Here is a 13,235-nt window from a genome sequence, read left to right as displayed (position 1 = left end):
TTGTAGCACTGGAGAACCCCTTTAAAACTTCATTTTCTCCCATATAAAGCTGCTGCAGCAGGTATGTGCTACTAGTCGCAAAGCAGCTTTAGGGTAGCTTCACACGTACCGTATCGCTGCATATTTAACGCTGCGTTTTTGGTGCAATTTTTACATGCGAGTTCTGATTTTCATGTAAAAATCAAAACTCGCATGTAAAAATCGCACCAAAAACGCAGCGATACAGTACGTGTGAAGGCACCCTTATGCAGTAATGCAAAGAACCAAATCAGCCTGACTGTTTCCCTTAAAGGGGTAGTGCGACGGTAAGCAATTATTCACTAAATAACACACATTACAAAAGTTATACAACTTTGTAATGTATGTTATGTTAGTGAATGGCCCCCTTCCCCCAAACCGCTCCGACCGTCCCTAGTGCCGGCCGCGTTATCAGCCGCGATTGGCTGAGCACAGTTATGCTCAGCCAATCGCAGCTGAGCAGCTGATGACGCGGCAGAGGGCGGCTGGCACGAGGGATGGTTGGGGCGGTTCGGCAGGCCGCCCGAAGATAACATCATTGTTACAAGATGACGGACAGGGGTAGACACGAATCAGGTGAGTATAGAGCGCTACACTTCCGGGGTGGGGGACACGGGGAAGGGGCCATTCACTAACATAACATACAATACAAAGTTGTATAACTTTGTAATGTGTGTTATTTAGTGAATAATTGCTTACCGCCGCACTACCCCTTTAATGTCGCCACATGTCTCTGTGAAAATATGTGACCACCCTCACGCTTTCTGTCACCTATTGCTGTGCATAGACATGGACTTCCCTTGGTAATTTAATTTGACAATACAGACATCAACAACCCATAATATCCTCTACAGCAACATCACTCACTAAACCATATGATAATAATAAATAATGTGGAAAAATCCTGTCAGAAAACACACAACATTGCAGCCGCCACAACAAAGGCGGGAAAACTCCGCTGCACAGTCACCACACACACACACAACAGCAACGCTAAGCTTCTATTTCCCGGCATGCAACGGGGGAATAATACCGCTTCACACAGGACTTCATTCCCCAACAGGCAACGCGCGCCAAAGACGTCATTTCCTGTCACGTTATGAACGTCAGCTCCCGGCATGCAGTGCAGCCAGGACTCCATTTCCCAGCATGCAATGGGCGTTGAGACATGCGCAGTGCGGGCGGGGCCCGGGTGTTGTGATCCAGCTGGAGGGAGATTCCAGTAGGTGAGCAGCTGGGGATCTGTTGTCTGTTTCTGATCAGTAGATCTGTATTGGAGGTCGGTGGAGCTGCTGTAATGTCGGTGTGATCCGGTGTATAATGGAGTCCTGCCATGTAGCTGTGTTGTTGTTGTCCTGTGATAGAGATGTCTTTCTCTGTATTTGTCTTTGTTATTGTACAGCTCGTAGGCTTCAAGTGGTTGTCTTAACTCAGCACCTTTTATTTATATGAACAATCCCTTTAAGGACTATAGGGTCAGTGCTAAGTTCTGCTAGGACCCTGTAATCCTCTGGTGCCCTGATGTCCTTTCTGCTTCCTGTCACCATATTGTTTACTTACAGAGGCTGAAATCTCTACAGAAGATGGTTTGTTACAATTGCATCCAGTCTATGGACTCCTCACTGATCCATGTTGGCTGCACTGACACATTGTAACAAAGTATCAGACCAGGAGAGAGAGCTGTTCTGCTGGTGGGCTGTCTGGACTGGATGTAACTGTAACGAACCCTCAGCTGTGTGAACTGTGTAGTCTGGACTATTCCTATTCACAGACAGCAAGCAGAGATCTTATAGTTGGTACAGTATTGAAACGCAAAGTATATTAGAAAGCCCTTTAATTTCTGGACATGTCACATGACCTTGTACCGCTCCTCTGCCATCCCCGGGGCACATATTCCTGATGGTTACAGTGATCAGTCAGTATAATATCTATCTCTCTGGCCCGCAGGTCCGCTGGCGCTCTGTCTTCCTCCATGATGACCTGTTCTGGCCCGTCACACTTCCCCGCTCCATGTAGCTGATAGTCAAGTTTCTTAAAAGGTACAGAAGAGGAAAATGGCTGACAGCTTGAAAAGTTTCCTCCAGGACCTTGTCCGGGTGAGTTCTTAGCAGGGAGATACTATCTGACACTGGTATGTGATATAACCACGGACAAGATCAACCTGTTTACCAGGAAGGATGAAAGCGGCAAGAATTCTAATTAATGGCCAATTTGTGTTCCAAATATTTTCTTATAAAAGAACATGTTCATCTGACTGATACCGGCAAAACAGCAGAATCTCTGTGTACATACATTACATCACTGATCCTGAGTTACATCCTGTATTACTATACTCAGGAGCTGCACTCACTATTCTGCTGGTGGGGTCACTGTGTACATACATTACATTACTTATCCTGTACTGATCCTGAGTTACATCTTGTATTATACTCCAGAGCTGCACTCACTATTCTGCTGGTGAGGTCACTGTGGACATACATTACTTATCCTGTACTGATCCTGAGTTACTTCCTGTATTATACTCCAGAGCTGCACTCACTATTCTGCTGGTGAGGTCACTGTGGACATACATTACTTATCCTGTACTGATCCTGAGTTACTTCCTGTATTATACTCCAGAGCTGCACTCACTATTCTGCTGGTGAGGTCACTGTGGACATACATTACTTATCCTGTACTGATCCTGAGTTACTTCCTGTATTATACTCCAGAGCTGCACTCACTATTCTTCTGGTAGGGTTACTGTGTATATACACAACATTACTTATCCTGGAGGGATGTAATAACTGCATACAGACATGCTGCGCCACCATTTGGTAATTCTCCCTGCGTGTACGGCTCGGGCCCCGTCGCTCTCCCTGCGTGTACGGCTCGGGCCCCGTCGCTCTCCCTGCGTGTACGGCTCGGGCCCCGTCGCTCTCCCTGCGTGTACGGCTCGGGCCCCGTCGCTCTCCCTGCGTGTACGGCTCGGGCCCCGTCGCTCTCCCTGCGTGTACGGCTCGGGCCCCGTCGCTCTCCCTGCGTGTACGGCTCGGGCCCCGTCGCTCTCCCTGCGTGTACGGCTCGGGCCCCGTCGCTCTCCCTGCGTGTACGGCTCGGGCCCCGTCGCTCTCCCTGCGTGTACGGCTCGGGCCCCGTCGCTCTCCCTGCGTGTACGGCTCGGGCCCCGTATTAGGTATTGGGCTTAGCTCTTTCTTGTCTCCTGGGAGTCTTGGCGTTTTCTTGTTCTCTTCTCCATGTACTATATAATGGCCTGTGAATTATTCATCAGACATTACCGCTCTGTCCTGCAGGGGATTAAAGACTCCATTTGGGGAATATGCACGATTTCCAAGCTGGATGCCCGGATTCAGCAGAGACGAGAGGAGCAGAGGAAGAGACGTGCGAGCAGTGCTCTGGCCCAGCGCAGAGCCCAGAGTGAGGAGAGGAAGCCAGAGAAGTGAGCGCTCATAGCTGCCATTATTGATCAGTTCTCTGCCAGTAAACAGACATGTGACACTACCACTCTTAGTCAGGGCATGCTGGGGGTTGTAGTTTTGTAACAGGTTGGAGACTGCTGTTGTCAGGTGTTTCACTGCATGACTCCCATATTAGTTGTGGTTATAGAGCAGATTGACAACTAATATGGCTGTCCACAAGGATGCCAACCAGCCTTTCCAGGCCCCTGAATACCATCCTCTATAATGCTATAAAGACAAAATCCACTAAAGTGAAGGAGAAACTGCGGCAACTTACCGCTCTGTAGCAAATTCTTCTTTATTGATGAAACAGTCTTGTACAAAAAGGCATCCCCCTGATGCCTTTTTGTACAAGACTGTTTCATCAGTAAAGAAGAATGGGAGGACGTACACACGGACATACAGTAGGTAGGGACGATCGTTTCGTGTGGACAAGCCACACTTCATCTGGCTAACAGATCAGGGCTGTAGTAAAGCTGGGTGATCCCTCCAGTGGGGCTGTCATTGCTGTCACTCACCATGTTGTTTTGTGTTCGCAGTGAGCCTCGCATTGTCACCCGAATCTTTCAGTGCTGTGCTTGGAATGGCGGAGTCTTCTGGGTACGTATCTTCTATATCCATCCATGCAAAGTTCCCTGAAAATAGCACAACTAATACATGACCTGCACCAAACTTTTGTATTAACTGGTACAGGCACTGTCCCAGGAGTATTCTGACAAATTATATATATATATATATATATATATATATATAGATATATTTAAATTATTATCATTATTATTTAAAGGGAAAGTCCAGGCAAAACAATTTTAAGATATGTTATTACCCAACAAAAGTTATCAAAAATTACTAATACACTTATGGGAAACGCACCTATAGTGCATTTTCCCTGCACTTACTACAGCATGGCCTATTCAGGTCTCTGTAAAGTTGGTGATGTCACTTCACATAAACTGCCGACACCTGCTTCAGCGGTGGGACAGACTGGAGCAGTAGGAGTCGCCACCAACTTTACAGAGACCTAAACCTGCCATGCTGTAGTAAGTGCAGGCAAAATGTGTTTACTTTACACAACTTTAAAAAAAATTTTTTCTAATGAATGGCAGTAGTGACAGCCCTTCTGCTGCCACTAATGGCAGAGTCGGGAACTGCAGGACTGCACAAGCCCTGGTCCTAAAACAATTACATATTACTAAGTCTGCATACAGTGCTAGCAATACTGATCCTCCCCTGATGTCTATTCCAATGAGCGGTAGCAATAAAATAGACATTAGATTCGGGGAAGCTGTCTGTGTCAGTAGTGCTGCAGCCACGGCACAGCCTAGCAAGTGGGGGAAAACTGAAGTACGGCTAGTTCTGTTAGGCCCAGTTCACACTGAGCAAAAACGGCGGAAACCCAGGCATGTGCACCCTCCCATTCAGACATTACAGGACACTGAGCATGGCGGGATTCCGAATTCCGACGTTTTTTGCTCAGTGTAAACTGGGCCTTACACAGTGTTGGGAGCAGGGCTTAAGCAGCGCAGTCCCCTACATTAGTGGCTGCAGAGAGGCAGCGTTTCACCTTATTGCTGCCACTGTTGTTCACACTGTGGAATTTATTCATGGAATGTTTTGCCGCGGATCCGCTGTCTGACATGTCAGTTCTTTGGGCGGATTCTGCTAGAGAAATCCCATAGAAATTATTGGGGCTTTGAATTTCTGCTTTCTGCTCAAATTCCACGCCAATTCTGCCAGAGCTGAAGAAAAGTAAATTTCAAGTAGAAAACTTTCCTCTTCAATTCCTCCCCTATTCCTCAGTGTGCTTATACCCTTAGGGGTCTGGGAATAGAGGGGATGCAGCATTAGTGTATCTCTGCACCCCCACTGATTTATTTTCTCGGCCATCCATCTGTATCCTGCCCCTATCACTTCAGTTGATGGCACTGCAGCTCCCTGTACAGATGCATGGCCAAGTAATGGGAGCTAAGTTGTAATACCACACACAAACTGATGACAGGGGTGGTGCTGTTTTTGAAAGCACCACACCTGTCATCAGTATGTTTTTTCTAGTCCCACCCAGAAGTTGTACCCCAACCGGTCATGAGCTGATTCCAGGCATGTGCTATCACGTTGTGCACCCTAGATGTGGGTCGCAGTCCCTTCTCCCTGCTCTTTGGATATATGTGCTATGAAGCTGGATATTTGCCGTGTGTCAGTATTGGTCTCCTCTTTATACTGTCTCTGGTTTCTTTGCAGCTAAGTCTCTTCCTGTTCTACCGAATGTTCATCCCTCTGTTACAGTCAGTGACCGCTAGAATAATAGGTAAGTGACAGCCCTGGGGAGGGGGCGCTCACATCGATGGATCAGACACATGACATGACTCTATGGCTGGGTTCACACTACGTATATTTCAGTCAGTATTGTGGTCCTCATATTGCAACCAAAACCAGGAGTGGATTGAAAACACATAAAGGCTCTGTCCACACAATGTTGAAATTGAGTGGATGGCCGCCATATAACAGTAAATAACGGCCATTATTACAATATAACAGCCGTTGTTTTAAAATAACAGCAAATATTTGCCATTAAATGACGGCCATCCACTCAATTTCTACATTGTGTGAACAGATCCTTTCTGTGTTTTTAATCCACTCCTGGTTTTGGTTGCAATATGAGGACCACAATACTGACTGAAATATACGTAGTGTGAACCCAGCCTTAGTAAAGCTGTAATATAACATAGATTTCAACTATAAATGGTGACAGTTGTAGTACCTGTACACTACAGGGCAGAATTAGAGCTCCAACATGATATGTAGCGCTGTAGCTGTCACCTGCTTGTCTTGTCAGGTGACCCGTCCTTGCACGGAGATGTCTGGTCCTGGCTGGAGTTTATCCTCACGTCTGTGTTCAGTGCTCTCTGGGTCCTCCCCCTGTTTGTGCTCAGCAAGGTGGTCAATGCCATATGGTTCCAGGTGAGCGGTCCTGCTGGGCACCGCGGCCCCTACAGAATTGGGAGGGATGGGATGTATATAAGATTTTTACCCCGTACCATTGCTTCTTATGGGACGCCAGTTTACATAGTGGGGGGGGGAATAAGCTATATATTACTTAGCCCATGTAATAAATTATTAGATGGTAGAATCCTTCCCATAGTTGTATACTGGATACTCACTGTATATGTGCTGTCGTCTCCCTACAGGACATTGCAGACCTGGCGTTTGAGATGTCTGGCAGAAAAGCACAGCCCTTCCCCAGCGTCAGTAAGATCATTGCTGACATGCTGTTCAACCTCCTGCTGCAGGCGCTCTTCCTCATCCAGGTAAGTTGTGGTGTATAGGGAGTTCTCTATAGCTGTGATTGTATGGTACCTGGCTGAGGCCTGTGCTGTGTCTGGCTGCAGGGCATGTTTGTCAGCCTCTTCCCCATAGAAGTGATTGGACAGCTCATCAGTCTGCTGCACATGGCTCTGCTCTACTCCCTCTACTGCTTCGAGTACAGATGGTTCAACAAAGGTAACCGAGATTTCCCATAGACGGTGAGAAGAAGGTCTCCTGTGTGACACAGCGCTAACACCACTACCTCTCTCGCTGTCTCTGCCTTCTCTCTCTTTGTTTCACCTCTTTTTCTCTTTCTCTCTCGCTCTCACTTTTTCTACTGCTTTTTTTTCTCTGTATGTCTCTTCTCTTTCTGTCTTTCTCTGTGTTTCTCTCTTTCTTGTCTCTTTATTTCTTTCCTGTTTCTGTGTATTTTTCTATCTTTCTCCTTCTCTTCCTTTATTTGTATAATGTTCTTTCTTTTTCTCTCTCTATTCTTTCTTTCTCTTTTCTTTCTTTCTTTCTCTCCCCCCCCCCCCCCCCCCCTCTACATTTTTGTCACTATCCTTATCTCTCTTTGTGTGTCACTTCTGGGTTATCATTCTCATTTTTCTTCTTCTGTGCCTTGCACTTTTTTCTTACTATGTCTTTTTCACTTTTTTCCTTACTGTTTTTAATGGTCTTCTTTTTTTATCTGTCAATCGACCTCCTATCTATATCTATCTTTAATTTCACTTCTCTCCTCTTTTTGTGTGTTTCTTCTTGCTCTTGCTCTTCTTTCTCTCTTTCTTCTTTGCTCTTCTTTCTCTGTCTTTTCTCTCTTTTTCTCTTTCTTCCTTGCTCTTTTCTCTCTGTTTCTCTTTCTTCCTTGCTCTTCTTTCTCTCTGTTTCTCTTTCTTTCTTGCTCTTCTTTCTCTGTCTTTTCTGTTTCTCTTTCTTCCTTGCTCTTCTTTCTCTCTGTTTCTCTTTCTTCCTTGCTCTTCTTTCTCTGTCTTTTCTCTGTTTCTCTCTCTTCCTTGCTCTTCTTTCTCTCTGTTTCTCTTTCTTACTTGCTCTTCTTTCTCTCTGTTTCTCTTTCTTACTTGCTCTTCTTTCTCTGTCTTTTCTCTCTGTCTCTTTGTGCTTTTCTTTCTTTTTCAGGGATTGAGATGCATCAACGTTTATCAAACATTGAGCGGAACTGGCCCTATTACTTTGGCTTTGGTTTACCCCTCGCCTCCCTCACAGCCATGCAGTCGTCCTACATCATCAGGTAAGTAGCGGTGCTGTATTTTGGAGGAGTCATGTGACCTGTGTGCATCACCGCTGGTGTCATATAGAGAGGTCATGTATGTACACTCTGTCCTGGGTGTGTCGAGCCAGGTTCACACTGCTTTGCATTTAATGTATATGTTTTATATTCTTCAACAGAATAAAAACTTAATAAACGGATGGAGCCGATTCCTGTTGACCTACATATAAAATAATGCATTTTACAGTGTCCTTTATATGCAATAGCGTTATCTCCTGGGCTTTTTTATGTTACAATATTAATGCAGTTTTCCACTCCAAATCTTTTTTGCATTGTTGAATAGGCCATAGCTCCATATAGATATATATATATATATATATATATATATATATATATATATATATATCTATCTCAAAGCAAGCTATTGCCATTTTGAGGCTGTTTCTCCCAACTTACCTGTTATCAGGATGATATTGATGTTTTTTTTTTTTTTTTCAGCGGCTGCCTATTCTCCATTCTTTTCCCGCTCTTTATCATCAGTGCAAATGAAGCAAAGACACCTGTGAAAGCATAGTAAGTAACTTGCACATTCCAGGATCTGCTAGAGATATAGGTTTTCATTCACTGCCAGCAAGCAGAGATCAGAAATTGAAAACCACTTTGTCCTGACAGCATGTATATGCAGGTTCTGTTAGGTGTAATGTGATCCTGTGTGGTTATAGCTGCCGCAGCCTGATCGTCCTCCATCTTTCTGTGTCCACAGTCACTTCCAGCTGCGTCTCTTCTCCCTGGTCGTCTTCCTCAGCAACCGTCTCTTTCACAAGACTGTCTACCTGCAGTCCAGCCTGAGCGCCACCACCAGCCCTCACCCGTCTCCTGCCAAACACAAGGCCACATTGGGACACTGATCGGAGGAAAAGTCCGTCCCCAGCGACCGCCATGTTTTTAACTCTTTCGGCACAAGCGCCCCGTCTCCCCCGCACAAGGTGCCACTTTTCTTACATTGTGTTTCTCTCTCCCTGTTCCTCACTTTTCAGCCGGGCCCCCTCAGTCCTGAGACTTTTGCACGTTTGTAAGACTTTTGCGTGTGTCAAACTAGTGCAGCCCTCTCCTGGATTATCCACTTTTTACGGTTTGTAAGAAAATTCTGCAAGAGTCAACAAGACGTCTCCAACTGAGGAAAAGACGTGCGAAAAAGTCCCCCCCCCCCCCAGATCAGAGTAACCCAGTGCCCCTCCTTACAGTGTTAGACGTCTCCGTATTTATCTGCAGAGAAACCTCCCCTCCCCCGAGGAATAAGAAAAAATTATCGAGTGGGAAACTGTGAAATTTGGACATAAGAGATTGATGAATGTTATCAGGCGACTTCCCATCCACCGTGTCCGCAGTGTCGGCCCAGACTGGATTATCAGAAGAACTGAAAATTAATAATTCTTTTAAAATTAATTTTGGATATCCAGTAATTCCTAAGCACTTGGGCTTCATCACTCAGGGATGGAAGGGGTTAATTGCGGTTTTTAATACCTTGATGTTAATTATTTGTGTTTAATTGAGCGATGGACAAAAATGAAAAAAAACTTGTCTGAATTTGACCATTTTGTGAAAAAAGCTGCAAATGAACAATTTCTATGCGAGTGAGACGTGGTGTCGTGGATCTGTCTCGGCTTTCTGCTACGGATTACACACAGGGAACAAGTCTCATAGATTGCACATGCTGGGAGTTGTAGTAACCACGGGAGATTATAACGTCTTGGTTTAGTGGTGGGATAAGTCATCTTGCATCTACTCCAGTATTCATTGCCTGTTGCCGGCACTTACAGCAATGTATTGTGGGAACAGAGATGACTATTAGATGTCCTAAAGTTGAGACATTTAAAGGGGATGTCCACTTGATCCTTATCAACCTATGGAGGGTCTCATGACCATAGTGACTCTCAGCCTCTTCCCATAGGAATGCATTGCACACCTGGAAGTAGCATAAGGATGAGGGACCATGCACAGTCACATGCTCCCCCATAGGATGCCATGATGTGGACAGGATCTCTGTCCGGCTTCATCAGACGGAGGGCGGATCGGGACGGGCAGAATACTTAATTATGCAGAATGGGGCTTGAGCCTTAGGGTCCTATTACACAGGGTGAATTTTAACGACTAACTATAAACGATCGCAAACGTGATTGTTTATCGTTAACAAAAAATCGTTCACTATATTGCACAGAATGATAGTCGTTAGTTACGATCGTTACTATGACCGTTTACTCCATCTGATCCCAGCAAAACAATGAACAATGTGCAATTACACTGAACGATTAGTGAACAAATGCGAAACTTGAGCGAACGAATGTGAAATTACAGCGATCTAAATCAATGACACACAAACGATTTTTCGATCGTTGCCTGCAATTACACAGAATGATTATCGTTGAAATTCGAAAGATATAACGATTTTTCGCACAATATTTGCCTTGTGTAATAGGGCCCTAACAGTCCCAGTTGCTGTGAGTGACATCATTATCGTGACCACGTATTGTACAATAATGTCATAGACATTTTAAGACCCAGCCTGTGAACTGGCTACTTTAGGGGGTGGGGTTTGTATAGACTCCACCCCTTTGCTTTCTGATTAGCAGGATTGTCCCACAAAACACAGAACTGCTGACCAAATTTCTCTCCTAAATTCTTACAAATTTAGTTCTTGGGTCACATGTCTCTGGGTAAAATGGTAGCTACATCCCTTGAAAGTTTGTATGGTAACTTCTTGTAAACAGAGACGAAAACTGCAGCTACCTCCAAATTACTACATGAAAGTAATTTCTCCATAAATTTCAGAGACAGAAGAGGGATCCTGCTCCCTTAAATCTCTATAGTGCACCATCAGAAGCAGCAGGAAGGACATTATAGAGCAGTACCGAGCAGTGTAAGCTGTGAATCCAGCATTGGAGATATAAGATTTACTGGCGCTTAGAGCAGCTACTTTCTATCTCTGCTGCTCCCACTCCCGACTCCTATTTGCAGACTTCTATTTGCAGCAGTTACCTGATTCATCTCCAGACTTGTGCAGTTTTTGCAGTGTTCCTTGCACACTGCAGAAATCACGCGGATAACTTGCTGCGGATTCCGTGCGTGCTCCCAGGCTTCATTGTAGGCTCAGGTGGATTCTGCTGTCCTTACAAAGAATTGACATCCACCTGACCATAGAATGGAGCCTATGGGGCCGGCGGAACATCAAGGAGGGGGGGACAGAATCCGTGTCAAGTTATCCGTGTGATTTCCGTAGTGTGCAAGCGCCCTGAATGTTGAGGTTAGGAAAGCGGAAGGGAATAATGCTAATGTGAAGGGAAATATACATTCTTAACGGATCCGTTTTTGGCAAAAAACGGATGCATTTGTGTGCATCCGCTTTTGATCCGTTTTTCCATTGACTTCCATTATAAAAAAAGACGGATCAAAACGGATGGGTTTTTTTTTTTAACGCACAATAAAGTACTGTTGACACAACTTTTTTGAACGTTAAAAAAACCGGATCCGTTAAACAGATGCTGAAAACGCAGTGTGAACCTAGCCTAACAATAATAATCTGGCCCTTCCTGCTCTGTAGAAGTCAATTCTCAGCAGTCTCCTCATTATCATCACAGGTAGGATTACAAAGACAGGTGTCGTCAATATAACACTGGATCCAAAAAGTCAGTGACACAGCTCACCTCGTCCCCCCTTCATACACATTGACCAATGCGCAGGTCACAGAGCGTGCCCACACCACTTTACCACACAAGGCAATACACTTTCCTCTCAATGTACAGTGAGCACTACACAGGTCAGGGAGCACATCAGCAACATTCTCCCAGACAAGTGAATGGTGGTCACAGCTCTCTTCCTGCACAGGTCACAGAGCATGCCCACAATACACCCTGCTATAAAACTTATTAGTCATCTCCAAACTAAAGGATTCTATGTGTGTATAATCCCTTATAAGATAATAGAATATGTATCAGTATAAGGTTTTATGTAGAAATATAGGCTCTGATATGTATCCGTTTTTCGAGCATTAAACCTCGGTCTGCGTTTCTGTTGGAATACGGTCAGAATGACAGCGTTTAGACGGTACGATATATCGTACGGAAATTCGTTTTGCAATTGTTTTAAGATCGCTTAAGCCGGCCGAAAGCCCGCCCGCAGCCCTGCCCCCCGCCCACCCGCAGCCCTGCCCCCGCTCCTCCGCAGCCCGGCCCCGCATCCTACAGCCACCCCCGCCGCCCCGGCCACAAGCATACCTTACCTGCTCGGCGTAGCCGGTGTTTTCGAAATTCCCGGCTCCCCTCTTCAGTGCACTGATTGGCTGAAGAGGGGAGTCGGGAATTTCAAACAGCTCCTCTTCAGCCAATCAGTGCTCCTCTTCAGCACTAATTGGCTGAAGAGGAGTCGGCGGGGGTGGTTATCGAGCCGGCGCAGGGGGCTGTAGAATGCGTGGCCGGGCTGCGGCCGGGCGGACTTTCGCAACGACCGTTTACACAAAGCGATCAGTGAAATTTTTTCGAACGACCAACAATGATTTGAGAACTTGTTCAAAGATCAAAATGAACGATTTCTTGCTCGTCGTTTGATCGTTCGCTGCGTTTACACATATGATTATCGTTCGAATTCGACCGTTATCGCGCAAATTTGCACTATAATCGTTACGTGTAAACGCAGCGTTAGGGTCCATTTACACAGAAAGATTATATGACAGATTATCTTCCAAAGATTTGAAGCCAAAGCCAGGAACAGACTATAAACAGAACAGGTCATAAAGGAAAGCCTGAGATTTCTCCTCTTTTCAAATCCATTCCTGGCTTTGGCTTCAAATCTTTGTCAGATAATCTGTCAGATAATCTTTCTGTGTAAATGGGCCCTAAGCCAGTGACTGTCAGGGCATGCTGGGAGTTGTTGCTCTGAAACAATCAGACAGCCACGGATTGGAGAGCACTGTGAAATACAGAGGAAGTCACAGATAAGATAATAAAGGGCTGGAAGTGTATGAGCGGTTTCAGTAACAATAGAACAATAAGATGTAGTGACCTCTGTCTTCCCCCAGGTGGCGCACGATTACACGACGCGCTCACCGTTTTCCTGTATAGTAAAAGCTTACGCGAGTCCTCTGCTCCTACAGGTGGCGCTGCAGTCTCCTGCGCTTCCTCCTCGCTCCGCGCGCCTGGCTGCAATGGACACGTCACTCCTCGCATCTCAACCTA

The 13,235-nt window shown here is 45.5% G+C and overlaps 1 protein-coding gene and 1 long non-coding RNA gene across 4 annotated transcripts; one reads left to right on the top strand and one right to left on the bottom strand.

Moving 5' to 3' along the window:
* Nucleotides 1–1,155: 1,155 nt before the first annotated feature.
* Nucleotides 1,156–9,645, top strand: EI24 (EI24 autophagy associated transmembrane protein). 3 transcript variants are annotated; one of them, XM_069947898.1, is made up of 11 exons: nt 1,156–1,244; nt 1,966–2,114; nt 3,312–3,457; nt 4,016–4,076; nt 5,715–5,781; nt 6,310–6,434; nt 6,662–6,781; nt 6,863–6,974; nt 7,917–8,028; nt 8,506–8,580; nt 8,771–9,645. In XM_069947898.1, the coding sequence occupies exons 2-11, from the start codon at nt 2,073–2,075 to the stop codon at nt 8,913–8,915; spliced, it is 1,005 nt and encodes a 334-aa protein (XP_069803999.1). In that variant the 5' UTR covers nt 1,156–1,244; nt 1,966–2,072; the 3' UTR covers nt 8,916–9,645. The 3 variants fall into 3 exon arrangements, with proteins under 3 accessions (XP_069803999.1, XP_069804000.1, XP_069804001.1); XM_069947899.1 differs by having other exon boundaries at nt 1,188–1,240; XM_069947900.1 differs by lacking the exon at nt 1,156–1,244 and adding an exon at nt 1,276–1,297.
* Nucleotides 1,795–13,198, bottom strand: LOC138769427 (uncharacterized). Its single transcript, XR_011359254.1, has 4 exons — nt 13,133–13,198; nt 6,235–6,463; nt 3,995–4,111; nt 1,795–2,179 (listed from the first exon to the last, which is right to left on the bottom strand). It is a non-coding gene; the product is annotated as an uncharacterized lncRNA (long non-coding RNA).
* Between the last annotated feature and the right edge of the window lie 37 nt (nt 13,199–13,235).

The sequence above is a fragment of the Dendropsophus ebraccatus genome, chromosome 12, assembly GCF_027789765.1.
Source record: "Dendropsophus ebraccatus isolate aDenEbr1 chromosome 12, aDenEbr1.pat, whole genome shotgun sequence".
Taxonomy (NCBI): Eukaryota; Metazoa; Chordata; class Amphibia; order Anura; family Hylidae; genus Dendropsophus; species Dendropsophus ebraccatus.
This window is presented reverse-complemented; position numbering and strand designations above follow the sequence as displayed.